Source organism: Denticeps clupeoides, chromosome 16, assembly GCF_900700375.1.
Source record: "Denticeps clupeoides chromosome 16, fDenClu1.1, whole genome shotgun sequence".
Taxonomy (NCBI): domain Eukaryota; kingdom Metazoa; phylum Chordata; class Actinopteri; order Clupeiformes; family Denticipitidae; genus Denticeps; species Denticeps clupeoides.
The window spans coordinates 2,086,152-2,109,254 of record NC_041722.1 but is presented as its reverse complement, the minus strand read 5'-3'; the positions used below and the strand labels follow the sequence as shown (position 1 = coordinate 2,109,254).

The following is a 23,103-nucleotide window of genomic DNA, read 5'->3' as shown; positions in this document are numbered from 1 at the left end:
AAGATGTTCGTGCAAATTGTGATTATTACTTATCTATATAGACAAATCATTTGTATAATATTTCCTAATTACTGATGAATTAATTTAAGTGGTATTTGTTTATCTATATTTATGTACTATGGGTGTATCAGCCTACTAAACCCGTAAATGTCTATTGGTGGATTATTGACTAATAATAAATACATGTATAATGGAACAGAATATACATTCTATGGGTTATAATAATGTAAGGGACAGGGACAGCAACACAAACAGATCAAACCACTGAAGCTGTTATGTTACCCCTGGGACTGGACTTGACTTGTGATCCATACTTACCTGGTTTGCTATGAGGTGAAGATTGACTCACTCCTCATTTCCAGAATAATTTACGTGCCATAAATATAAATATAAATCTACACAAGTATCTTTATACTTCAGGTTTGCCATGACTCCCTGTCATGATAACAGTTTTCCTATCCAGGCCACACACATCAGCGTCCCATACGTTAACACTTTCATGTCATGGAGACAATGGAAGTTGTCAACATTTCAGATGAAGCAGTGACATTTTTTAACTGCATTAATTTTTTGGGTGGTGATAGCCTAGCGGGTTAGACACACGCCTTTGAATGAGAAGAACACAAAGTCACAGGTTTAAACCCCACTTAGTACCATTGTGTCCCTGAGCAATAACCCTGAGTGTCTCCCTGTGTCTACTGATTGTAAGTTGTTCTGGATAAGGGTGTCTGATAAATGCCACAAATGTTAATAAATGAATTTAAATGTAAGTTTTTATTTAACTTACAGAGAGCTATTTGGATCTGAAAACTGAATCTTCGCTTCTCCCACTTTATTCGAGCTAAAGGAAATTCTTTGCCTTCAATGTTTTGCGGTGATAATTTTAACAGAAATCAGTCAGAATTATTAATGATATCTTGTTAATAGTTCTCACATTTGGTAAATAATATTATATATACACACACTGTCTTTGTTTATAGGCTCCTGACTAAAGAATTAAGTTATGAACAACCCTCTCTCCTTATACTAGTAAAATACTTTCTGAACCTGAAATTCACCCCTCGGTTAAAATTGCATTCAGGAGGGACCAACAAAGAGGGTTTCAAATAGGAAAATAAACTGTTTGTATGTTGTGCGAAGAAAAAACAGAGGGATGTATTCCTCTTCAAATCTTTAAAGATGTGATATGGGGCTTTTATGTAAGGTTTTTTTTTTTTTTTTTCCGGCAGCACAGTCTGGAAGTTTAGAGGGAATTACTGCATTAAAGGATGGAAGATTGGTGTTAAAGCTTTTTCTTTTACATATTCTATTCCTCTGTTAGCCAGTGCTATCTGGACAGAGAAAGACGAAAACAGGTAAGGCAGAACACGGTGCGGTAAAAACAAATGACACACAAGTAAAATTCATACAGCAGACAGGCAACTCATTCACTTAAGCCTCGGATTCAAACATTTTCTTCCTGCCATCCATGCCGGCCTTGTCCTCAATGTTCTTCCGCCAGTCTCCCAGCGCATCCTTCTCCTGACAAACCAGAAGGAGGCCAATGAAAAGCAGCCGTTTTTTATGATATAAGATCCATCAGAAATCACAAAATATCTTTTAACTTCATCAGATAAAATGATATTAGTCAGAAACTATACACCTACCTCATCTTTGACTTCCTTCCTAACCTGCTTCAGGTTGGCCCGAAGATCCATGGACACCTTGTGTTTAGAGCCCAGCAAGGCCTGGAGCATAGCATCAGCAGACATGCGCACTTTCTTCAGAGCTGGTTTCTTAAACTTGCCATTTAGGTCCTGAACCTTCATCTTCAGATCATCAATCTACACAGACCAGCAAGACCTCTTAACTTTAACTAATTAGCGAAACTGGAAAAATGCACTCTATCCTTAATCTGATTTTATTCAATCTCAAATGTTGGAAATGGAAGAGTACTCTGGTGCCTATTTTTGAGGATGTCTCTTTCTATTTGTATTAATTGCTCCCTGTTTTGAAATAGTTCTGAATGCTTGAATTCTGAATCCACAGTACCTCTTTGTTGGATTTCGTTACTTTGACCTCCATGTCATATCTCTCGTCATCCACAATATCAATCTGCTGGTGCAGTTTTCTGCACAGATCCTGTGGAACATTACAATAAAGGAAAGGGAATTAGATACAAAAAACATTCCCTGTAGTCCAGAGGACAATTATTAATGTTTAATTGATGTTTAATATTAATTGTTTATTTAAAATAGAAAATGTGTGTAGTGGGTAGCTTAGTTAATAGTTATTCCACAGAGTTCAGCATACCTGGAGATCCTGCAGGCTTCCAGGGAATGGAAGTGTGGGGCAGTTCTCCTCCATGTACCTCTTCTTCTCCTCTTTGGCCTCAGCAGCCTCTGCCTCCAGTAGGTTGTGGGCAATCTGGAGCATCAAGCTCTGGAGGAAACCAAGCTCTGGGTAACCATGACTAATCAATCACATTGCAACCAATCACATCACATATAATATATGTGTGTGTGTATGTGTATACACACACACATATTAAAGAAGTGCTTCCAAATTCCTGAAGCTGTACCTTTAGCTGATGCTTGCGGCTTGATGTCATCTTTTTCCTGTAGACAGACGCATACAGTCAGGATGGCCTTCATTCAATTATCTCCACCATAAGTTATAAGATGACAAATGTAAAATAGGAGAATGTCTATTCTATAAATCTGAGAGGAAAATACGTACTCAGACATCTCGTCCTCTTGCCTGCAAGGATTCAGCTAGAGAGGTTGCTAACTGTTGTCTTTATAAAGAACACTATGTTTTGTGCCACCCACAGAGTACATTTCACAGCAGCCATGTCTAAATGTCTAAATTTGGCCTAGGAGTAGAGGGACAGTTGTCTTTTCCTGCTATTTGGTAAGTTCCTGTCTGAGGGGTGGCTCCCCAGCACCCGAACAGCTGACAACTTGTCTGGAAGACCTCCCATGAAAAAAAACTGTACTGAATGTAACAATTGATACTATTCTAGCGATTCTAGTTCAGTAAAAAGACAGTATACTATTCAGTATAATGGCCCATGGGTCTTTGTCTTATGGACATCTGCTCTGGGATTTATCCAGAATGACAGAGCTCAGCAGAATGCTCTGCTAATTTAGAAATGATTTAATTTAATCCCACACTAAGTCGAACCATGACAGAGTGCATCAAACAATCTTGCCTATTACTGATGGCAAAAAAAGAGGCAGCTGATGTGATGGAGAAGCTGGGCTGTGAGAGTCATGAGCAGCTGAGATATTAACACTGCATATTTATAGTCTTCCCATACTAGACCTTTTTTCGGGCAAGGTGCTGATTGTCCTCCATTTTTAAGACAGCAGGCCATGTGATCCAGAAATAAAATAATGCCCCTCAGGATCATGCAGTGTAGTTGGTTAATACAGTTGTAATTACATGATGAAGATTCCACTTTGGAGTAGCGTAACAACAACAAAAAAAAAAGATGGGGAGACCTCAGGATGTCTTCTAAGGCAGCACCAGCTGTCTGCTATACTGGTCATGTATGCTGGTCACACTGGGCTACCAACAGGTGGAAGAACTCTGTGAGGGTCACCTGATACATTAACACATGCAGTTGTGGTCATAAAGACACACCTGCTTCATTGAGGATAATATTACGTCCTCAGTTAAGAATGACAGCACAAAAAATAGAAACCAACCATTATTTTACGGTAAAATGGATTTACAAAAGACTAGGAGCTAGTAACATTTCAATATTATTTTATTTCTGTTTATCGCATGTACGAAATAGAAGATCAAACTGAGTTTTGACAGGAAGACCGGCTAGTATCATTAGTCAAGACAAAATGCCAGTGAAGAAATTGTCAGATTAGGAATGGTCAAACATCTTCTTCCTGCCATCCATACCGGCTTTGTCTTCAATGTTCTTACGCCAGTCACCAACTGAATCCTTATCCTGCAAGAAATATTAATCAGAAAAAATATTAATCATAAAACAAAGTACAATGATATCAACATTCAAACCCAGTCCATCTACAAATGTCACTAGATTTGTGTGTGGTTTTTTTTTTAGGTATTCTACTGAATTTTGCCTATATATAACAGATTTACAACATAAAACATGAAATGTTTATTCTAATAGGAAAAGCCATCTTCAGAGACCCACCTCTTCTTTCAGCTCTTTCTTGACTTGTTTCAAGTTGGATCTCAGGTCCATGTTCACCTTGTGCTTTGAGCCCAGCAAGGCCTGGAGCATAGCATCAGCAGACATACGCACTTTCTTCAGAGCCGGCTTCTTAAACTTTCCATTGAGTTCCACCACCTTCGCCTTCAAATCATTGATCTGTATGCAGATAGGACAGAATATGAATCTAATGATAGACCACATAGGAGTAAACTTTGTAATTGGCTGAAAATACCTCTTTGTCGCTCTTCTCAACCTTGGTAGCCATATCATATCTTTCCTCATCAACAGCATCAATTTTTTGGTGGATCTTCCTACACAGTTCCTGAGAACAGAGGGCAACTGCATAGAAAATGTTCTGAATGGATCAAACCCTCACTGTGTGTGATGTGGGAAAAGGATCAGACTTTGTAATTATCAGATCAGACAATCATTGTGTCAAATTCATTATGCATCTTGGTCAGGCTCTAGCAAACCTACAAGATTGGCATCAATCAAACATTGTCCATGTTCATTTTTAATCAACTCTATCATGGCACAATTCTGTAAGAAAACAAGATCTGTTCATTGCTTATGATGTTTACATTTTGGCTGAGCTTTAGAAATATGTCAGCCATATTTAAACAAGGCTGAAATGATGCAGTAAACATTGTAGATTGTAGTTGCTATCATACCAGTAGTTCCTGCATAGAGCCTGGTATGTCTAGAACAGGACAGCTCTCCACCATGTACTTGTTCTTTTCAGTCTTGGCTTCAGCAGCTTCTGCCTCCAGCATGCTGGCACCAGCCTGGAGCAGCAGGCTCTGACATTCGGGAGGGACAGAGGACAATTATTGAGATGTCACTTTACTTAAATGCAACACAGTTAAGAAAAACAATAATCTTCATATGCAACCATTTATTAATTGAATTAAATTGCATATTAATAAGGCAATTGAGATGTTGTCCAACTGTCCAGACAGGACAGAACCAAGATTATTACCTTCAAATGGTACCTACGGCTAGATGTCATCTTTTTTCTGTTGGTAAGAGTGGAAAGGAAGGTCAGTCTTGTATATTTTGTATGGGATATATTTAAATGAATAATTTTTTTATTGAAATAACATTTGTTTTAATTATAGTATATAGAGAACTTACTCAGACATCTTGCGCAATTATAACTTCCACCCCCTGTGGAAAAGAAACGTAGGGAAATGAAAAAGAGAATGGTTAACAGAAGGAGATAATGATATGAACAATTTACTATAAAATGACTAAATTTAATTTTAAGGAAAGATTTCTATAAAAATTTTAAATGTTTTTTCATTACAAAGCCAACAGGAACACTAGATTTTTTCACACTCTAAGATCAAATAGTTTCATTTCACGCAGCGGGGTTACTGAGCCCAACAGGACAACACACAAAGAAAACTCCTGATCTCACCTCTTAGCCAGGAAAAAGATGTTTACCGAACAGGAAGAAGTGGAAACTGTGCAGCATATATACCACAAATATTGAAAGGTCAGCAAATTCAAAACTTTCTCTATATGGCTGTGGGGTCTTCTTGAGGCCAAAGGTTCAGCCTGTTCCCTAAATACCTCTGTAAGAAAATCAAACATGCCTTCAAGTGTTACAGAACCATATCTTTTTGTTCTACTTTGAACAACAGTTTTATTTGCTCTGAATAAATGATTCATGAGATCTATCCATTACAGGATTTTCAATTTGACAAATGAGTCCACAAATATTGTACAGTGATTTTCTTTTTAAATATCTACACTGTCCAGCCAACTGTCCATGGACTGATCCAATTCTAAATGTATGAGGGAAATCTGAATAGTTTTAAGCTGTTAAGTCTCATTTAAGAGTCCGGACACTGGAAGACATGGGACACTTCCCTGACCTCTGGGGTCACACAAGCTTTTCTCAAAGCATGGTTATACAGATCATGGCACAAAAGTGATACAGTTGTACATAAATAAAAGTCCTGTTTGTTCCTGGAGTGTGTCTCAATGATATGATCATTGCAACAAAAAACATTGATGAAAAGAAGTAATACTAGTCATGTATTACTCATGCTGATAATGTTATTAATAATACTGCTACTAACCCTTAATATTCTTAAGCCATCAATGCAGAGCTGCACAGGGGGATAAACATAACAGCATGAAGTTATGGGAAAGATAGGTAGAAGAAAGATTAAGATGAGAGGCGATGATCACTGAGCAGCAGTATGGTTTAAAGACAGAAAGAGTACTACAGATGCCTTGTTTGCACTGGGAGGTGGAGTGGTGGAGAAGTACGTAAAATTGGTGCAGAACATGATTACAGTGTGAAAGCAGTGAGGTCTTCAGTAGGAGTGACAGACATTTTCAAGGTGAGTCTACAACAAGGATCAGCTTTGAGACCTTTCTTGGTTGCTATGGTTATGGACATGTTGACATGAGATCAGATCAGTTTGCAGATGACATTGTGATATACAGTCATAAGTGGAGAGGAATGAAGGTAATAACAATATTTTTTATGTGTTCATTGTATGAATTGTATGGAAATTTCTAATATATTGCACACAATGAGGTGGAATTATGGCGAAGGTGACCATCTCAATGTCTGATTGTTAGAAACATCTATATTCCAATTTAATTTTATTTTCTCATGCAAACTGTCAGCCCCAGGGTCAGTGCCTCTTGGAGGAAAAGAGACAGATTAGTTCAGCTCAGTTCCAAACAGTAGTATTCAATATAGAACAATACCCATACAAAGAAAGGGAGAGAGAGTGAGAGAGACAGGGGGACTAATCAACTTTGGTAAAAAAATAGAAGCTGGGAAACGGACAAGCATCTGTTTCTAATGCAATGCTCTGCAGACTAAATATATAACTTAGTAAACTAAGTTGAATAAGTAATAATATAATACACAGGAAATAACAGCAAATGTATGGTAAACTTTCAGCTATGCAACAAGTGCAAAAATGAACATGATATAAAAAAATGTGCATTACTTTGGTTTTTCACCACTTATAATATGCTTAGTGATAGTAATTAGTACATAGTGTCCTTCCATATTCTTAAAAACATAATATGTAATGGGTTAATTGTGACTAACATACAAAAATGGATGATAACCATTTTTATAATAGTATATAATATTTATTCATATAGACCAGCACAATGTTATTAAAGAAGCGACAGACAGGGCCCTTCTTTTAAAAAAAAATTAACACTGGCAGAATATTGTTATTAGATACAGCTAATAAAATTTTAACTGGAGAATTCTGTCAGAAATGGGAAATTAAATCAGATGCAAAATTAGGATTGGTCAAACATCTTCTTCCTGCCATCCATACCAGACTTGTCTTCAACATTCTTACGCCAGTCACCAACAGATTGTATGTCCTGTTAAGATGAAAAGCAAATATATTAAAACACAAATATATAGTGCAAATATTACCATATAAACCTAATATGCATTCTGTTAACTAAGCCATCCAAATAATTTGCGTTCATTTGTTTTTAATGATATTTCTATTTCCATAATTTTTTATATATTTATTCAAATGAATTGAAAAACAGATATATAAAGCAAATATATAAACCAAATATATAAAACATATAGTATACCAGTGTGAGTGAGTAAAATGAGTAGTAAAATGAAAGTTGACAAGTCCAGGCATTACCAGCAATTACAGCAATTGATTGTTTTGATTTGTGTGATCAAAAATGTTTTGTCAACTTATCTGACAATGGAATAAGCATAAACGGACATGACCTGACATTTCTGGGTCCACCATGTTTTCTGTAGTGTGCTCCTGATTTCCTGATTGTGTGGACCTGTTATTATAAGTTTAAAGATATGCTGGCTGTGTCTTGTCATTTCAGCTATATACATGTTATACGGTACATAGTGAAACAAAATAACGTTTCTCTGGAACCTGGTGCCACATGTAACATTAGAACGATTAGACAAAGTTACATACTGACAAAGTGCATGTGTGCGACACAGACAAACTTGGCTACATAAAGTGCAAAGAGGGAACACAGGCAGTTCAAGATTAACATTTAACAAAAAGCATGTACACAACAATGAGACAGACGGTGCAAAACAGGTGAAATGAATAATAAATATGCAAAGTAAAATAGTACAAATATTGCTGTGCAAAATGAAGTGGTGCATTAATAGATGATATTACAGATAATCATACAATATAACAGAGGTATTGCAAGTGTGTGTGTGGGTGTGTGTGTGTGTGTCAGTCCAAACGGGTAAGTCCCTTAATGTTCAGGTGTCTGATGGCCTGGGGGATGAAGCTGTTGCAGAGTCTGGCAGTGAGGCCCCGCATACTTTGGTACCTTTTTCCGGATGGTAGGAGGGTGAGGGTGTTCCAGGAGAGGTTCTCCTCTCTTCTTGGAGAAGCCTTTGTTGTGTGTTAGTGATTAGTGTGGTTAGTTGTGGTTTTGTTGAGTATTTGTATTGTCTCTCCTTTCATGGTGTGTTGTCCCCTTGTGGGTTGTTGTGTTGTTGTTATATACATATATATCACTTTTGGTTTGGTTTGTTGTTCACCGCTCACTGTAAATAAAAGCACAATATTTCACTTGGGCTTGGAATCTGTGTCTTCCCAACCCACACATTCCCCTAGACAGGGACGTGACAATTCCTAGCAGGTTCAGCTTCTCACCAGGTGCTGAGGAATGATGGTGTTGGATGCTAAACTGAAGTCTTTGAACAGCATGTGTGTATATGTGTACTTATTGTCCAGGTGGGTGAGGGTCAGATGCAGGTTGGTGCCGACGGTATCGTCCGGGGAGCGGTTCGGACAATAGACAAATTACAGTGGGTCCAGGGTGGAGGGCAGCAGGGTCTTCATGTTTCTTGACCAGCCTCTAGAAGCACTTCATCATGATGAGTGTAAATGCAACGGGACAGTAGTCACAACACTGAAGACTTCTTTGGCACAGGCACGATGTGGTAGCCTTGAACAGTGGTGCTCAGTTAGATGTTGAAGATGTCTGTTAGAACATCTGCCAGCTGGTCTGCACATTCTCTGAGTATTCTTTCAGGGACGTTGTCTGGTCCACAGCACCTGATCACTGGGACTAGAGTTGGATTTCCTCACAGTCACATTGTTCTGCTTGTCAAATTGTGCCTAAAAGTCTTTCATCGCATCTGGTAGGGAGGGGTCACTGTTTTTCATGGCCTGGATGCCCCGATTTATTCAATACCTTTGTTCAGGGGTGTAGGGGTGGTAGTAGTTTTGTGGGGTAACAGCCACTTATGAAAACCACAGAAAACCCTATATGTATAAACTGAAAAGTTCCTGGGAAAGACGATTCATGGCAGCAGCCGATCCGGTGGATGAAGGGATGACGTGACGAAGGGTTTCAACCTGCTGACATGGAACACTGGATGGGCACGGATATTAGGTGGGAGTTGGAAATGATAGGTGAGTGGATTCAGCCGGCTGAGGATCCGAAATAGCCTGATGTACCGAGGGGACAGTTTGTGTCACTCGGTCTGGAGACAAAGATCTTGAGTGGACAGCCACACTCTCTGTACCACTCGGAAGCGCAGTCAGCGTGGGTGTCATATTGGACCGACGTCCGGTGGGTGGATGTGATGAGGCATTCTCCAGGCATTTTGGCAGCCACAGATCATCTGACGGGCCGACGGGACCTCACCTGCGGGCACCTGGTGGGCAAAGATGGCCGGTTGAAATCCATAACAGACCTGGGGGAACCCGTGAAGGCGGATGATGTGCTGGAGAATGAGGTCAGCAGGTGCGGCAGAGGACGGTAGGATGGGCAGGGCGACCAAGTGGGCCGCCTTGGAGAAGTGATGACCACTTTGGTCAGGATGGTGGTCATTCCATTGGCTTCGGGGGACCGGTGATGAAGTCCAAGGCGAGGTGGGTCCAGGGATGACAAGGAATGGGAAGAGGGTGCAGGGGACCAACAGCAGGAGTGTTTGGAGTCTTGGCCCAGGCACAGATGCCACAGGCGTCCACGTAGGCCTGAACATCTTGCCCTAACGTTGGCAACCAGTACGCCAAGCAAATGAATGAGAAGGTCCGTTGGCGTCATGGGTTGCCCAAGAGAACTGAGGAGTGACCCCAGTGCAGCATATTGGACTGGCAGGTGTTGGGGACATACAGGCACCCTGGTGGGACGTTGGTTGGCCCAGGGTCAGACGTCTGGGTGGCCTGAACCTTAGTATCCAGGGACCAGCGGAGAGGGCCTAGGATTCGGTGGGACAGAAGGATGGGTTCGGGTTCAGATAACGAGAAGTCTGGAGCATGCTGTCGAGACAGGGCGTTGACTATTTGATTCCGAGAACCAGGACGGTAGGACAGGTGGAAATTGAATGATGATGGTGATAAGGAAATGGATTTCTTCGACATGAGAATCAACATGGAGCCGCAGAGAACGGGCCGACCATCCACGGAGGTGATGGTGAGTGGAGATGAAAGGAGTTCCATGGGAATGTGATGCAATCTGACGAAGGTATGATCTATGATGTTCCCTGCCGCCCTGGAGTCCACAAAAGCCTGGAGTCCAATCAACTGAGTGCCCTGTTTCCCGGAACTGATGTGGCAGACTGCCACTGCACGGTGGTGTGAAGGTGAAGCGCAATATGCCCACAGGCCCTCCCGAAATTGACTCTCTCTCCTGATTGTAAACGCTGTCACGAGTGGCTGACCTCCTGCGACAAACATTCAATGAGGGTGGCCTGCCAGGCAACTCTAGCACATGGACCCAAAAATTCCACAGAAATGCTCCTCCATTTCTCTTCTGTTGTAGTCTTTGACAAATTGTGTCCTCTTCAACAAGTGTCTTTTTTTTAATAGTGAGGCATTTAGTCAATAGATTAACTTCAAACAGGCATTGTCACAAATCTCACTCTGGTTTTGCTTTGCATTTTAAAGCACTGGAGATCATTTTTGCCAATCAGCCTGTCATTTTCTGCACATCTTTATACTTTTCCCACTTTCCAATCAACGTTTTAATCAAAGTACATGTTCTTCTGAACAATGTGTGGAACTGTAAATGTCAGATTGTAACTCGCCCAGCAGATGGCACCGCACCACTGTCTTGTTTGTCTTTAATTACCCTCACATATTCCATTTACATGTAATTAGTGTTTCTCACCCTGATTTCACTTGTATGCATCCCCCGTATGAACGTCTGTATACTGTTCCCATAGAGTGTGTACCTCTCACGACCCCTTTGTCCTTTGGATTTTGACTTTGTATTGCCTGTTGCTCTGATGACTCACCCGGTAGGACCCTGCTTGTTTCACCGACTGTGCTTCCTGATTGACCCTGCACTGCTGGAACCAACCAGAACGAGCGCCACCACAGCAGATTCTGTATTCATTAAATCAGCTGCTCTTCTCTGTTCTCGCACTGTGTACATTACTCACAGTAAAATCCTAAATCCTCTTACATTCTGACCCAAACCTAATAGGCCTCCTCCATTTATTTTTCATTACTTAGTCAGTGTATTTAGTAAAATTTCAAAACTGAAAGTGACTAGTTTAATGAACTCAATATCTTAGTTAGTTTTAAAATTTAGTGTTCTCTTTATCCAATCCAGTCAGAGTAACAGCAGCACCGTTGAATACATAAGTATACTTTAAAAAGAAGAATAAATTAATACAACTTTTCCAAGAACAAGACACATCAGGTGCGTCTTTAGTGCACTGACAGTCAATTTTTGTGCTTTAAGTGTTATTTTTGAATATTGCTGGAATGTTTGCAGTGAATCTATGTTGCTCTAATGAAGGCAAAACTGCACATGGCACACATCTGGTTTTATAAAACACGGCACATGAAATACTTAAGAACCTCGTTTTCAATCTGCAAGTCTGATTTTAAAATGCCACAAGATGCTAACATAATTTGCCATTGTGCAGTATGGGTTTAAGAAACTTAACCAGCATATTGTAAAGAAAATGAAATGTATTAACTTGTACAACATCCTGTCTGCTATGAACCTGGCAGCATAGATTAAATAAAGCAGTGTCATGAGAATGGACTGTTATTTGAAGTGTTGAAAATGCAATCTACAGTCCACAGTCAGTGAAGAGGACGCATTGGGAAAAAATTATATAACTAAGATGATGTGATCTGCATCAATAGTCTATCAAAAAAGATACACCTGTTAAGCTTCATTTTAATTATGAAGCTTTATATTTAATTTATTTTAATAATCTGTTTTTTTTTTCTTCTGCTGAATGCAGATCTGTCTGAAAGGTGACAAAGACCTTTGCTCCTCTCCACAACCCCAGAACAGGGTGTTGCTGATTGCAAGGTTTTGGACCATCTACTTGTCTTTCCTCAGATATGCCAGGAACCTATTACTTAGTGTATTTTTACTCTTACCCGCAACCTTTTTTTTTGGACATAAATAAAAACAGAATAAATTGATTTGACAATGCTTTTCAATCTAAATTCAATCGAATGCACAACAAAGGCAAGATATCTGATGTTCAAACTCATATATTCAAAAAATATTGAATTTGTTGCCTGCAGCATGTTCCTAAAAGCTATGATACTGGCATATTTACCACCGTGTTACATCACCGTTCTTTCTAACAGATGTGGCCTCGTATTGTCTTGCTGAAATAAGCATGGATGTCCATGAAAAAGACGTTGCTTGTATAGCAGCAGCATATGTTGCTCTAAAAGGTTTGTACATTTCAGCATTAAGAGTGCCTTCACAGATTACCCATGCCATAGGCACCAATGTTCATGATTTACTCTTTGCGCCATCTTGAGTCAAGAGAAGCCAGCGGCATTTCTGGGCGTGGTTCATATATAGCTTTCACTTTGTATGGTAGATACAAATTATAACTTGATTATATTATGGACAGTAGCTGTCCCAGCTTTTTTGTAATGTGCTGCAAGCATCAAATTCAAAATGTGTGAAGATTTGCTAAAAACAAGCTTATCAGATTGAACATTATATGTCTTTGTAGTGTATTACATTGGATTTAGGTTGAAAAGGATTTGCAAATCACTGTATTCATTTTTATTTGGTTTCAGTTTTTGACCTTGTATGACTGTGTAGAAGACATAAAATTTGAATTTGAAATTTGAATTTGTATTTATGTCTGTCTTAAATGATGTTGTGATTTGAAACCTGAATTGTTTTTGCAAATAGTGTATGCTACAGTCAGTTAAGTATTTCTAATGCATTCTACTAATAACGTAACAAAAGCAACATATTGTTTATTTTGGAAGAAAAACCTGAGTCGGCCAGAAGTGTCTGTCTGGCCTGCAGTAGATTTTATCAATATTCCCTTAATTGGAAGAAAAAATATGTATATCTGACTCCAAATGTAATATCTGTAACCTGACAAAGGATGCATACCTCCTCTTTGACCTCTTTCTTGACCTGTTTCAGGTTGGCCCTGAGGTCCATGTTGACCTTGTGTTTGGAGCCTAGCAAGGCCTGGAGCATAGCATCAGCAGACATGCGCACTTTCTTCAGAGCCGGCTTCTTAAACTTTCCCTTCAGGTCCTGAACCTTCATCTTCAGATCCTCAATCTGCATAGAAATTTGATAAACAGCTAGAAACAAGGTTGAATTTGGTCTAATTGACAAAATGAAAACATGTTAAATGCTATACCTCCTTTTCACTTTTTCCTACTTTGGAGGCCAAGTCATATCTCTCTTCATCAACAACATCAATCTTCTGATGAAGCTTTTTGCACAGTTCCTGAGCGAAGAAGGGTGTGCTTAAGTAAGCAATGTTTAATCCAGTTTGGTATATAAACCATAGATAAATTGAGAAATGTTGACTCCACTCTCGATTAGTGTGCCAATGTGGTGATACCTGGAGCTCCTGAAGGGATCCGGGCATGGATACTTCAGGGCAGTACTCTTGCATGTAGCATTTCCTGTCCTCTACAACCTGGACAGCCTCTGCTTCTAGCAAGCCCTTGGCAATCTGGAGCATCAGGCTCTGTAAAAGAAAAAGATAAATAAAAAAGTTCAGTATTCAGATCCAGTTCATACATATGAAGTCATGCAGTGGGGAAAAATGAAATGCTGGACCTGGCGTACCTTTAAGTGATGCCTGCGGCTTGAACTCATCTTTTTCCTGTTAAATTATACTGAATTATAATCCAATTCATATATTTTAAACATGAACGTTAGTCTAAAAATCTGTCATAAAAACTTACTCCGACATGACTTGTCTGTGTCAGCCTGCTACAGTAAAATAAAGCAAAATAAAATAATTAAATCTCACTGCTACAAAGAGGTAGAAAGATATGCCCCTTGCCCCTACCACTCAATTACTACCATCAGCCCTGTTACAGCCAGAAACACGTTCATGTCCAAAATAGAGTGGTAGAATATAGAATATATAGAATATAAATAGAATATAATTTTCTCTAATTAGAGACATGTTGATTTGCTTTTACCTTAGATAAGTTAATATAACCTAAAGATGGTCAAATAGATTGCATAATAAAAAGTTTTCAATTATTAAGTAAAAAGTTGATATGTCTCAGTGGATATTATTTAAATATAATGTTTGCATTTCTCCTCACACTGGACAAGCTATGGACAGCTGTGTGAACGCACGGTGTATGAAATTAAATCGGTGTTCAAGGTCAAGTGCACTCGACTTTCTAACAGTGTCTCAGAGGAATACAAATTTCATACAAAACATACAACAAGGCAGAGGTTTGATATTGCTGGAGCTGTAAGAGACCATTTATTTATATGAAAGGCTAACTACCATATTCAGAGTTATACTGTCACTTTTACATTTATTACTAGGATAAAAAACATAGACCTAAAAAAAAATAATATGTACACTTTCTAAACTGTGTTTCATATTTTTATCTTAAATACAGGCCATTTACATTAGTTGTGTAAGATCAGTTTCACAGAAGGTCTCTCCATTTCTTCACACGTAAAATGATAAAATATCTGCTACTGTCTTTGGACAATCATTGGACAATGATTCTCAGAGCAATTCCTCTCATATGACTAGAATACCATAAAACACCATGCACTTCATTCTGGGCTTAGTTCTTCATCATTGGATGTCAAAATACATGCAGACAAGACAGAAGAAACAACAGGCTCTCACCTTGGAGGGAATATGGAAGACACACAAAATTCTCAACTGCTGCTGGTAGCTGAAATGCAAAGAGAGTTTTTAGATATTGGCTCAGCACAACTGCATCTATCTCTTTATGGAGCCGGAGTCTGGAACAGACCAATGGAGATGCAAGCTGATGAAAGTCTATCTCCCCACTCTCCTCCCATCGACTTCAGTATAAATAACCCTCTTCTTACAGGACTGTTATTGAAGTTTTATTATTTACTTTAAGCACGCCACCCACATCCTCTAATCATCAAAGACCCATCACACAAAATGCTACAGCACTGGACAAGAGATGCTGAGCAGATGCACATGATGAGATTATCCAGTGTACTTCTACAGACAGTCATACTACTATAAACATCATCTGATTCCTGACTAACAACACTATATGAGTGAGGAACTCAGATTAATGAAGTCACTAACTAATTAACTACACATTTAATTCCGAAGACTAACACATATCTAAGACCAAAATAAGTGTCGGAAAGAGGCTAAGAAAGGCAATAACAGGAAGATGATTTTTTTTTTTTCAAATTGAAAGACCTTAAAATGGAAATAAAAATTTAGTGCAAATTTCACAATTGTTCAGTCAGGCAACTATTAATAAGAAAAAATATTCTGCTATAGGCTTATTCCAATTTCTTAAAAAAACTGTCATTCAAATTTAAATATTCTCTAGGGCTGTAAAATGAACATGTGTCGTGATCCGTAATCTTCCTGGTACTCTGGGCCAGGATTGATGTGTGTTCCTTGTCCTGTGTTCCCTGATTACTATGACTGTAAATTGACAGCCACCGATTATGCAAGTTGTCCCACTTTTAAAGGTGTCTGTAGGTGCTAAATATTTATATCTATAAATATTTATTATTCAAATTAATTATTTTATATTCTGTCTCACAGTTGAAGTATACCTTTCCAGCCCTCTCTCATCGTTTTAAATGAGACAACTTGCACAATCGGTGGCTGCCAAATACGTGTGAGCATTATTGTTCCTCAGTGTCTGACTCGGGTCCTTGTTCTGTGTTGACTATTATGTCCCTGTGCGTACATGGAGTCAAGCAAATGCATCCTTCCCTGCACTGCGCCCTGTGACAACATGTTAATTGTTGCGATTAACACAATTAATACAACACAATGTAACACTAGGTTTTTTCTTTAGTTCCTGTGTAGGATTTGACGTATGACATGAAGGTGACTTCCAGAGAAAATGCATAAAAAATTGTGAAAATGGAGAAAATGGAGAATGACAGATGAGGATTTTTAGGGCTGATTTACATGGCGAATCTTTTGCCTGTGTATTTAGATTTATTTTCAAATTGAAGCTACACATCTGCAGAGTGCTAAAACGGAGGTGCAATTCACTTGTAGGGTGCTGAGCTGCACATACTGATGTGTGGTAGAACATTGAGAATAAGAGAACACAGATTAAAACCAACCTGTCTTGTGGCGTGACCTTAAGTGATCTGCCATTCAGGCTGACATTTAGACTGATATCTGACGGTCATACCAAGAAAGATGATTCTCTCTACTAAACTGGGAAGCAACTTTTTACAACCTGCCCATCTGACCTTAAGACTGGATCTCATGAGAATAAATAAATAAATAAATAGATAAATAAATAAATTTATTAATTAATAAGGTTGTATTACCAATGGCAGACAAGGGGCATCGGAGCTGCTGGCTTTTCAGCTCAGGTGCTGCAGAGCACACAGTGGCTCGGTATTGTATCTGAAGCTTGTTCACTGCAACTTCAAAATGACCCCCCAGTGACCCCAATGCCCAGATGCACAGACCTCTGAAGCGCTAGTAAAGAGAAAGGAAGCTCCACAAATTTAGTAGGGAAAAAAAAAAGATTTCTCAGTGTTCCCCTTTGCATCTCGGTACATAAATAAAACCCCAGACTTGTACATAATAGAACATTTTATTTAGCAGCTGAAAATTTTCACATCGTTCACCAGGACTCAATTCAACATATTCTGTGCCTTGTGATTTAGTGAAGTGGGACTGGAGTTCTATCAGTATAACCTCAACCCAGTCCTGTTTCAACCATGCCTGACTGATAATACACTGTACATGTACATGACTTTGTGAGAATTAGCTAGCACAGAGCCAGCAAGCGACAGTAACACTGCACCATCCAACTATGGAAAGTCCCAGTAGCAGCTGTGCTTAATCCTAGATCATGTCAAGACATGAATTGTACGCAGAAGGCCTCCAAAAGGTCATTAGTGGGACTTTTGGCGACAATAGCTTGAAATAGAGCCAACGCTGGTGTCTCCCCATGAGAGCAAATGCTAATCAAACACATAGACTTTACTTTACTTTACTTAGCAGACGCTTTTATCCAAAGTGACTTACAAGAGGAAGACACCAGCAAGATTTTTTAGGTTGAAATTGATCATTGCAGTTCATGACCTCATCAAATGCACACTGGGAAAAAAAAAAATCACCCAAAATTCATGTTCTCCAAATTGCACATTGCAACTCAGACCTAAAACTCAGGCCTATTTTAATAGAAATCATACCCATGCTTTATTTAGCTAGCATTGCACTGGCACAGGCTCCAAGTAATGGGAATTTGGGGACGGCATAATGTTTCTACTTTTAGCTTGGTGTGAAAGGGTAGTGATAACCTGTTGGCCATATCCTGCAGGGTTCTTATCATGCCAGTGTAACCATCAGAAGATCACTGAAATTCTCAAGACACCACATCAAAGAGTCTAACTATGCAATCAGCCCATTTGGTCTCAGGTCAAGGTTTTGCTATTATCACAATGTTTGAAATATTCAAATAAATACACTTGTGTTGGATCCCTCGCTTCTACCCTCCAGATGGCCTTTTAAGCTCAGTTCTTGACCCATCCAGCTTCAACATTTTGTGGATCAGCAGTAACAGATGAAGTCAGCTGAACAAATGCATTTTACCCAAGAACCTCTAGGAAGAAAATCATTTTGCTCTCTTTCAGCTCCATAACACAACTAATCTGTGTTCAATGTGCTTTGGTTTTTCTACTACAGATATCCTGGTAAACATAAAATCAACTGAGCGTCTCCAGAGGGACTATTCCTGTAACTACTGATTGTAAGTTGTTCTGGATATGGGCGTCTGATGTTGTAAAATGTAAAATGTGTAGCGGGTAAAGAAGTGGAATTTGGTGTCTAAAAATCTACATGTTTTGTTTGCCTCATATGTCACCCTTGCACTGCCTGCTTCCCTTGATCGAACTTTATGTAGCCCGGTTGCCAATATTTAACACGGGTTTTGTACCATCACCGTACAGTCTAACCTATATGTAGCTAAAATGACAATAAAGCTCACTTGAATTTACTGAGGTAATTGGAGTTATTTCAGTACTTTCTGACAATATATGCCCATTAATGGCAGCGCCATGTTGGTAAGAACACAGGCTTGATAAGAATTAGTCCAGCATTATCAGTTAGAACCTCTGCAGCAAGACACTCTGGAACATACCGCCAGGAATGTGTTTGGGGACATGAGGTAGAGTTATCAGTTATCAGGCAGTGGTCGGTGAGCATGGCGCACGAAAAGGCGAAGGTTCGGTGGGAAGAGGAGTGTTTTGAAGCAGGCAACGTCGCTACACAGGGGAGAACTCTCAGCACGGGGATCAGGCAATAGCGAAATCAAAAGGAATTGTTTGGCTGTTGAAAATTGATCTTCATATTGCTCTTTGTTGGAATTACAATATTACTTGTTTTCTGATTTCTAACGCTACTATTGGACTATTGTGAACCCCTCTATTTTTTGTTGTACTTTAGAAACTCAATGGCTTGTGACACCACTTGTTGATTCTCACATGTTCTTATAGTCATATCCATAGCATTAACATAACTTGAAACATTTTGGCCATGTCTCCCAGCCATTGGTTGGACTAAAGCCAATCTAAATATTTTGCTTTGTTTTAAGACATTTGGAAAGATTGAATATGCAGTAATTGGTTAAAACAAAACGAATTTGTAGCATTGAACGAGTCTAGTCCTCCTGGATACAGCTATGTACACCAACCTCGCTTAACTAGAAGAGGAGGTGGCATCGCAGTAATTTATAAGGATAACCTCGGTATTACTTATAAACCCGGACAAGGATTTAACTCTTTTGAGATTCTACATACCAATATAACTCATGTAGTCTCACAAAATAAAAATCCTAAATTCATTCCATTGATTATTATTTATAGACCCCCTGGACCTTATTCTGAGTTTCTTAGTGAATTTACAGATTTTGTCTCCAACTTAGTTGTATCTGTGGATAAAGCCCTAATTGTCGGCGACTTTAACATCCACTGTGATAAATCAGAAGACTCACTAAGAACAGCATTCCTGTCTTTATTAGACTCAGTTGGAGTTATCCAACATGTAACAGGACCTACTCACGAAGGTGGTCACACACTCGATCTTGTGTTGACCTTCGGTTTAAATATAGAAGATATAGTTACTCTTCCGCAATCTGAAATGGTCTCAGATCATTTCCTCATCACTTTTAAAATATGTCTCAGACACAACAAACTCAATCCCCCTCGTTATAGAGACAAACGGACAATTACATCAAGTACGGCACAGAGGTTTATTAATACCTTACCAGATTTATCAACACTGATAAACTCACCGTCAGACCCCGCTGAACTTGACCAAGCGACCAAATGTCTAGAATTAACACTGCGTAGTACGTTAGATATAGTCGCTCCCCTCAAAAGGAAGATAGTAAGAGAGAAAAACTTAATTCCTTGGTATAATGATCACACACGCTCGCTCAAGAAGACCGCCCGGAAATTAGAACGCAAATGGCGTCAAAGTAAATTAAACATATTCCGAATAGCGTGGAAGGAGAGCCTACTTAACTATAAGAAGGCTCTTAGCGCATCAACATATCTGTCCTCGATAATAGACAAAAACAAAAATAATCCTGGATTCCTGTTTAAAACTATAGCCAAACTAACCAGGAATAAGACAGAAACGGATGCGACCACTCAATATAATCATAGTAGCGATGATTTTATGAATTTCTTTAATACGAAAATTGTCGCAAATAGAGAGAAGATTAAAAGCACAACAAATAGCTCTGCCGATATTTCCATGGAAAATAATCTTCTAATTGACCACCGATTAGAACGATTCAACCCTATTAAATAGCATGAATTAATCAAATTAATCTCATCATCAAATCAATGTACTTGCGCTTTGGATCCGATTCCAACAAGACTCCTTAAGCAAATAGCACCCAATGTTATAAATTCTATCCTCAAAATTGTTAACTCGTCGCTTAGCACCGGCCACGTACCAAGTTCGTTCAAGGTAGCAGTCATTAGACCCCTGATTAAAAAGCCGGATCTTGATCGCAGTCAGCTTTCAAATTATAGACCGATATCCAACCTTCCGTTCATATCAAAAATCTTAGAAAAAGTTGTAGCCCAGCAGCTGAGCACATACCTAGACTGTAACAATATCCACGAAGTATATCAATAAGGATTTAGACCTCATCATAGCACTGAGACAGCGCTGGTTAAAGTGGTTAATGACCTGCTGTTGGCCTCTGATCAGGGGCGCATCTCGCTGCTTGTCCTGCTTGATCTGAGTGCAGCGTTTGACACTATTGATCACGCTATTCTCCTTGCCAGGTTAGAGAATGTTATCGGGATTAAGGGAACAGCCCTTGAATGGTTCAGATCATATTTGACCAACCGATATCAGTTTGTGGACATCAATGGTGTTTCGTCTTCACACAGTAAAGTAGAATTTGGTGTTCCACAAGGTTCTGTCCTAGGTCCGTTACTTTTTTCTCTATACATGTTACCTTTAGGCGACGTCATCCGCAAACACGGTATTAGCTTTCATTGCTACGCTGATGACACACAGCTGTATCTGTCAGCAATGCCAGACCAGAGGCAGCAGCTGAACAAAATAGAGAATTGTCTGAAGGACATTAGACGGTGGATGCTCACCAACTTTCTCCTGTTAAACCCTGACAAGACAGAAGCGCTTGTAATCGGGCCTCAAGCAGCCAGGCATAAACTGGCTGACTACACAATAACCCTGGATAGCCTTTCTCTCTCACCGAGTATTGAAGTGAAGGATCTAGGTGTCATCATTGATGCAGGTCTCTCATTCAGTTCGCACGTAGATAATGTCACTAGAATAGCATTCTTTCACCTTAGAAATATTGCGAAAATAAGAAATATAATTTCAATGCATGATGCAGAAAAGTTGGTCCATGCATTTATTACATCAAGGTTAGATTACTGCAATGCATTATTGTCTGGATGCTCTAGTAGGTGCATGAGTAAACTCCAGCTAGTACAGAATGCTGCAGCCAGAATTCTAACCAGAACCAGGAAATTTGACCACATCACCCCAGTCTTACAATCACTGCACTGGTTACCCATCAAATTTAGGATTGACTACAAAATCCTACTTTTAACCTATAAAGCTCTAAATGGTCTCGCCCCACAGTACCTGAGTGAACTTTTGGTTCCTTACGAACCGCCACGCCCCCTTCGATCAATGGGTGCGGGGTCACTACTGATACCAAAGGTGCAAAAGGTCACAGCTGGGAGCAGATCCTTCTCCTATAGAGCTCCGCAGTTGTGGAACAGCTTGCCTGTCAGTGTCCGGGATTCAGACACAGTCTCAGGGTTTAAATCCAATCTCAAAACCTATCTGTTTTCTCTGGCTTTTTGCTAAAGTCCTAGACTCTCATTTCACTTGATTTTGACACAGTGTCAATTATAAAGTCCAGTTTATCACAGAGTCCCCCTGTTAGACACAGACAAAGTTAAATTCACCAGTTAGGCTGTCCTAGTTAGGGTACCGGGCCACTGTAGCACCAATATACCACATATTTCAGTATCGGTCGTACAGTCCAACCGTCTGCCGCTGCTTCTGTTTGTTTTTCTCCGAGACACGGAATCAGGCGCCCAGACTACTGGCAGACCCCAGTGATCAGACCAGCAAATAAATCCTGGTTCCTGACAACTGCTTTACAAGGACAAAACATGAAACAAACCAGAGGGTCACCACAGCCACCACCACCATTACAACTACAGCTCCAGGGATCTTCAAATGGACCAGTAACATCGTTACAGACACCTTATCTAGACCATGACACTTAATACATCCTGGACTTCTCCAACCCTACAACCGTAGGACTTATTATTATATCATATCCAACCCTGCACTGACACCGTTTGCAGGCTCACTCTACCCTGGAAGGGGGTCCCTCTCTGTATCACTCCTTCCCAAGGTTTCTTCCTTTCTTTTTTTCTCTCTCCTAGAGTTTTTTTGTGTGGAGTTTTTCCTTGTGTGCATAAGGGTCAAGTGTGGGGGGTGTCAACTGTAGGGCCTGTCAAAGCCCATTGAGACATACTGTATGTGATTTTGGGCTATATAAGAAATAAATGTTGTTGTAATTAACAACTGACTTGTTTAAGTTTATCCTCATACATCAGTGGTTTAAACAATGTTTAAATATCATTCACAAATATCATTCTATATTTATTTGGGTGGTAGTAGCCTAGTGGTAACACACTCAACTATGAACCAGAAGACCCAGGTTGAAATCCCACTTACTACCACTTACTGTCCGTGAGCAAGACACTTAACCCTAAATTGCTCCAGGGGGACTGTCCCTGTAACTACTGATTGTAAGTCACTCTGGATAAGGGCGTCTGATAAATGCCGTAAATGTATATTTATATATTCATTCTATATTTAATCAGATATAGATGGGAAATACAGTGGGTTGCAAAAGTATTCTGCCCCCTTGACATTTTGTCACAATACAGCCACAAACATGAATCTATTTTACTGG

At 39.5% G+C, this 23,103-nt stretch overlaps 3 protein-coding genes and 1 long non-coding RNA gene across 5 annotated transcripts; 1 reads left to right on the top strand and 3 right to left on the bottom strand.

Moving 5' to 3' along the window:
• Positions 1–1,172: 1,172 nt before the first annotated feature.
• On the bottom strand, positions 1,173–4,235 carry tnni2b.1 (troponin I type 2b (skeletal, fast), tandem duplicate 1). 2 transcript variants are annotated; one of them, XM_028957234.1, is made up of 7 exons: positions 4,160–4,235; positions 3,901–3,949; positions 2,561–2,597; positions 2,293–2,421; positions 2,032–2,121; positions 1,647–1,823; positions 1,173–1,521 (listed from the first exon to the last, which is right to left on the bottom strand). In XM_028957234.1, the coding sequence occupies exons 3-7, from the start codon at positions 2,588–2,590 to the stop codon at positions 1,432–1,434; spliced, it is 516 nt and encodes a 171-aa protein (XP_028813067.1). In that variant the 5' UTR covers positions 2,591–2,597; positions 3,901–3,949; positions 4,160–4,235; the 3' UTR covers positions 1,173–1,431. The 2 variants fall into 2 exon arrangements, with proteins under 2 accessions (XP_028813067.1, XP_028813066.1); XM_028957233.1 differs by lacking the exons at positions 3,901–3,949; positions 4,160–4,235 and adding an exon at positions 2,719–3,488.
• On the bottom strand, positions 3,549–7,161 carry LOC114766438 (troponin I, fast skeletal muscle-like). The gene is made up of 6 exons (XM_028957236.1): positions 5,315–7,161; positions 5,160–5,196; positions 4,852–4,980; positions 4,413–4,502; positions 4,160–4,336; positions 3,549–3,949 (listed from the first exon to the last, which is right to left on the bottom strand). Exons 1-6 carry the CDS (start codon positions 5,320–5,322, stop codon positions 3,863–3,865), a joined length of 528 nt encoding a protein of 175 aa, XP_028813069.1. The 5' UTR covers positions 5,323–7,161; the 3' UTR covers positions 3,549–3,862.
• A 123-nt stretch (positions 7,162–7,284) lies between these two features.
• LOC114766437 (troponin I, fast skeletal muscle-like) lies at positions 7,285–15,370 on the bottom strand. Its single transcript, XM_028957235.1, has 7 exons — positions 15,264–15,370; positions 14,344–14,371; positions 14,225–14,261; positions 13,995–14,123; positions 13,788–13,877; positions 13,529–13,705; positions 7,285–7,552 (listed from the first exon to the last, which is right to left on the bottom strand). The coding sequence occupies exons 2-7, from the start codon at positions 14,349–14,351 to the stop codon at positions 7,466–7,468; spliced, it is 528 nt and encodes a 175-aa protein (XP_028813068.1). The 5' UTR covers positions 14,352–14,371; positions 15,264–15,370; the 3' UTR covers positions 7,285–7,465.
• Positions 15,371–18,040: 2,670 nt separating this feature from the next.
• LOC114766270 (uncharacterized) lies at positions 18,041–22,252 on the top strand. Its single transcript, XR_003742765.1, has 3 exons — positions 18,041–18,182; positions 18,300–18,363; positions 22,195–22,252. It is a non-coding gene; the product is annotated as an uncharacterized LOC114766270 (long non-coding RNA).
• Positions 22,253–23,103: the final 851 nt, after the last annotated feature.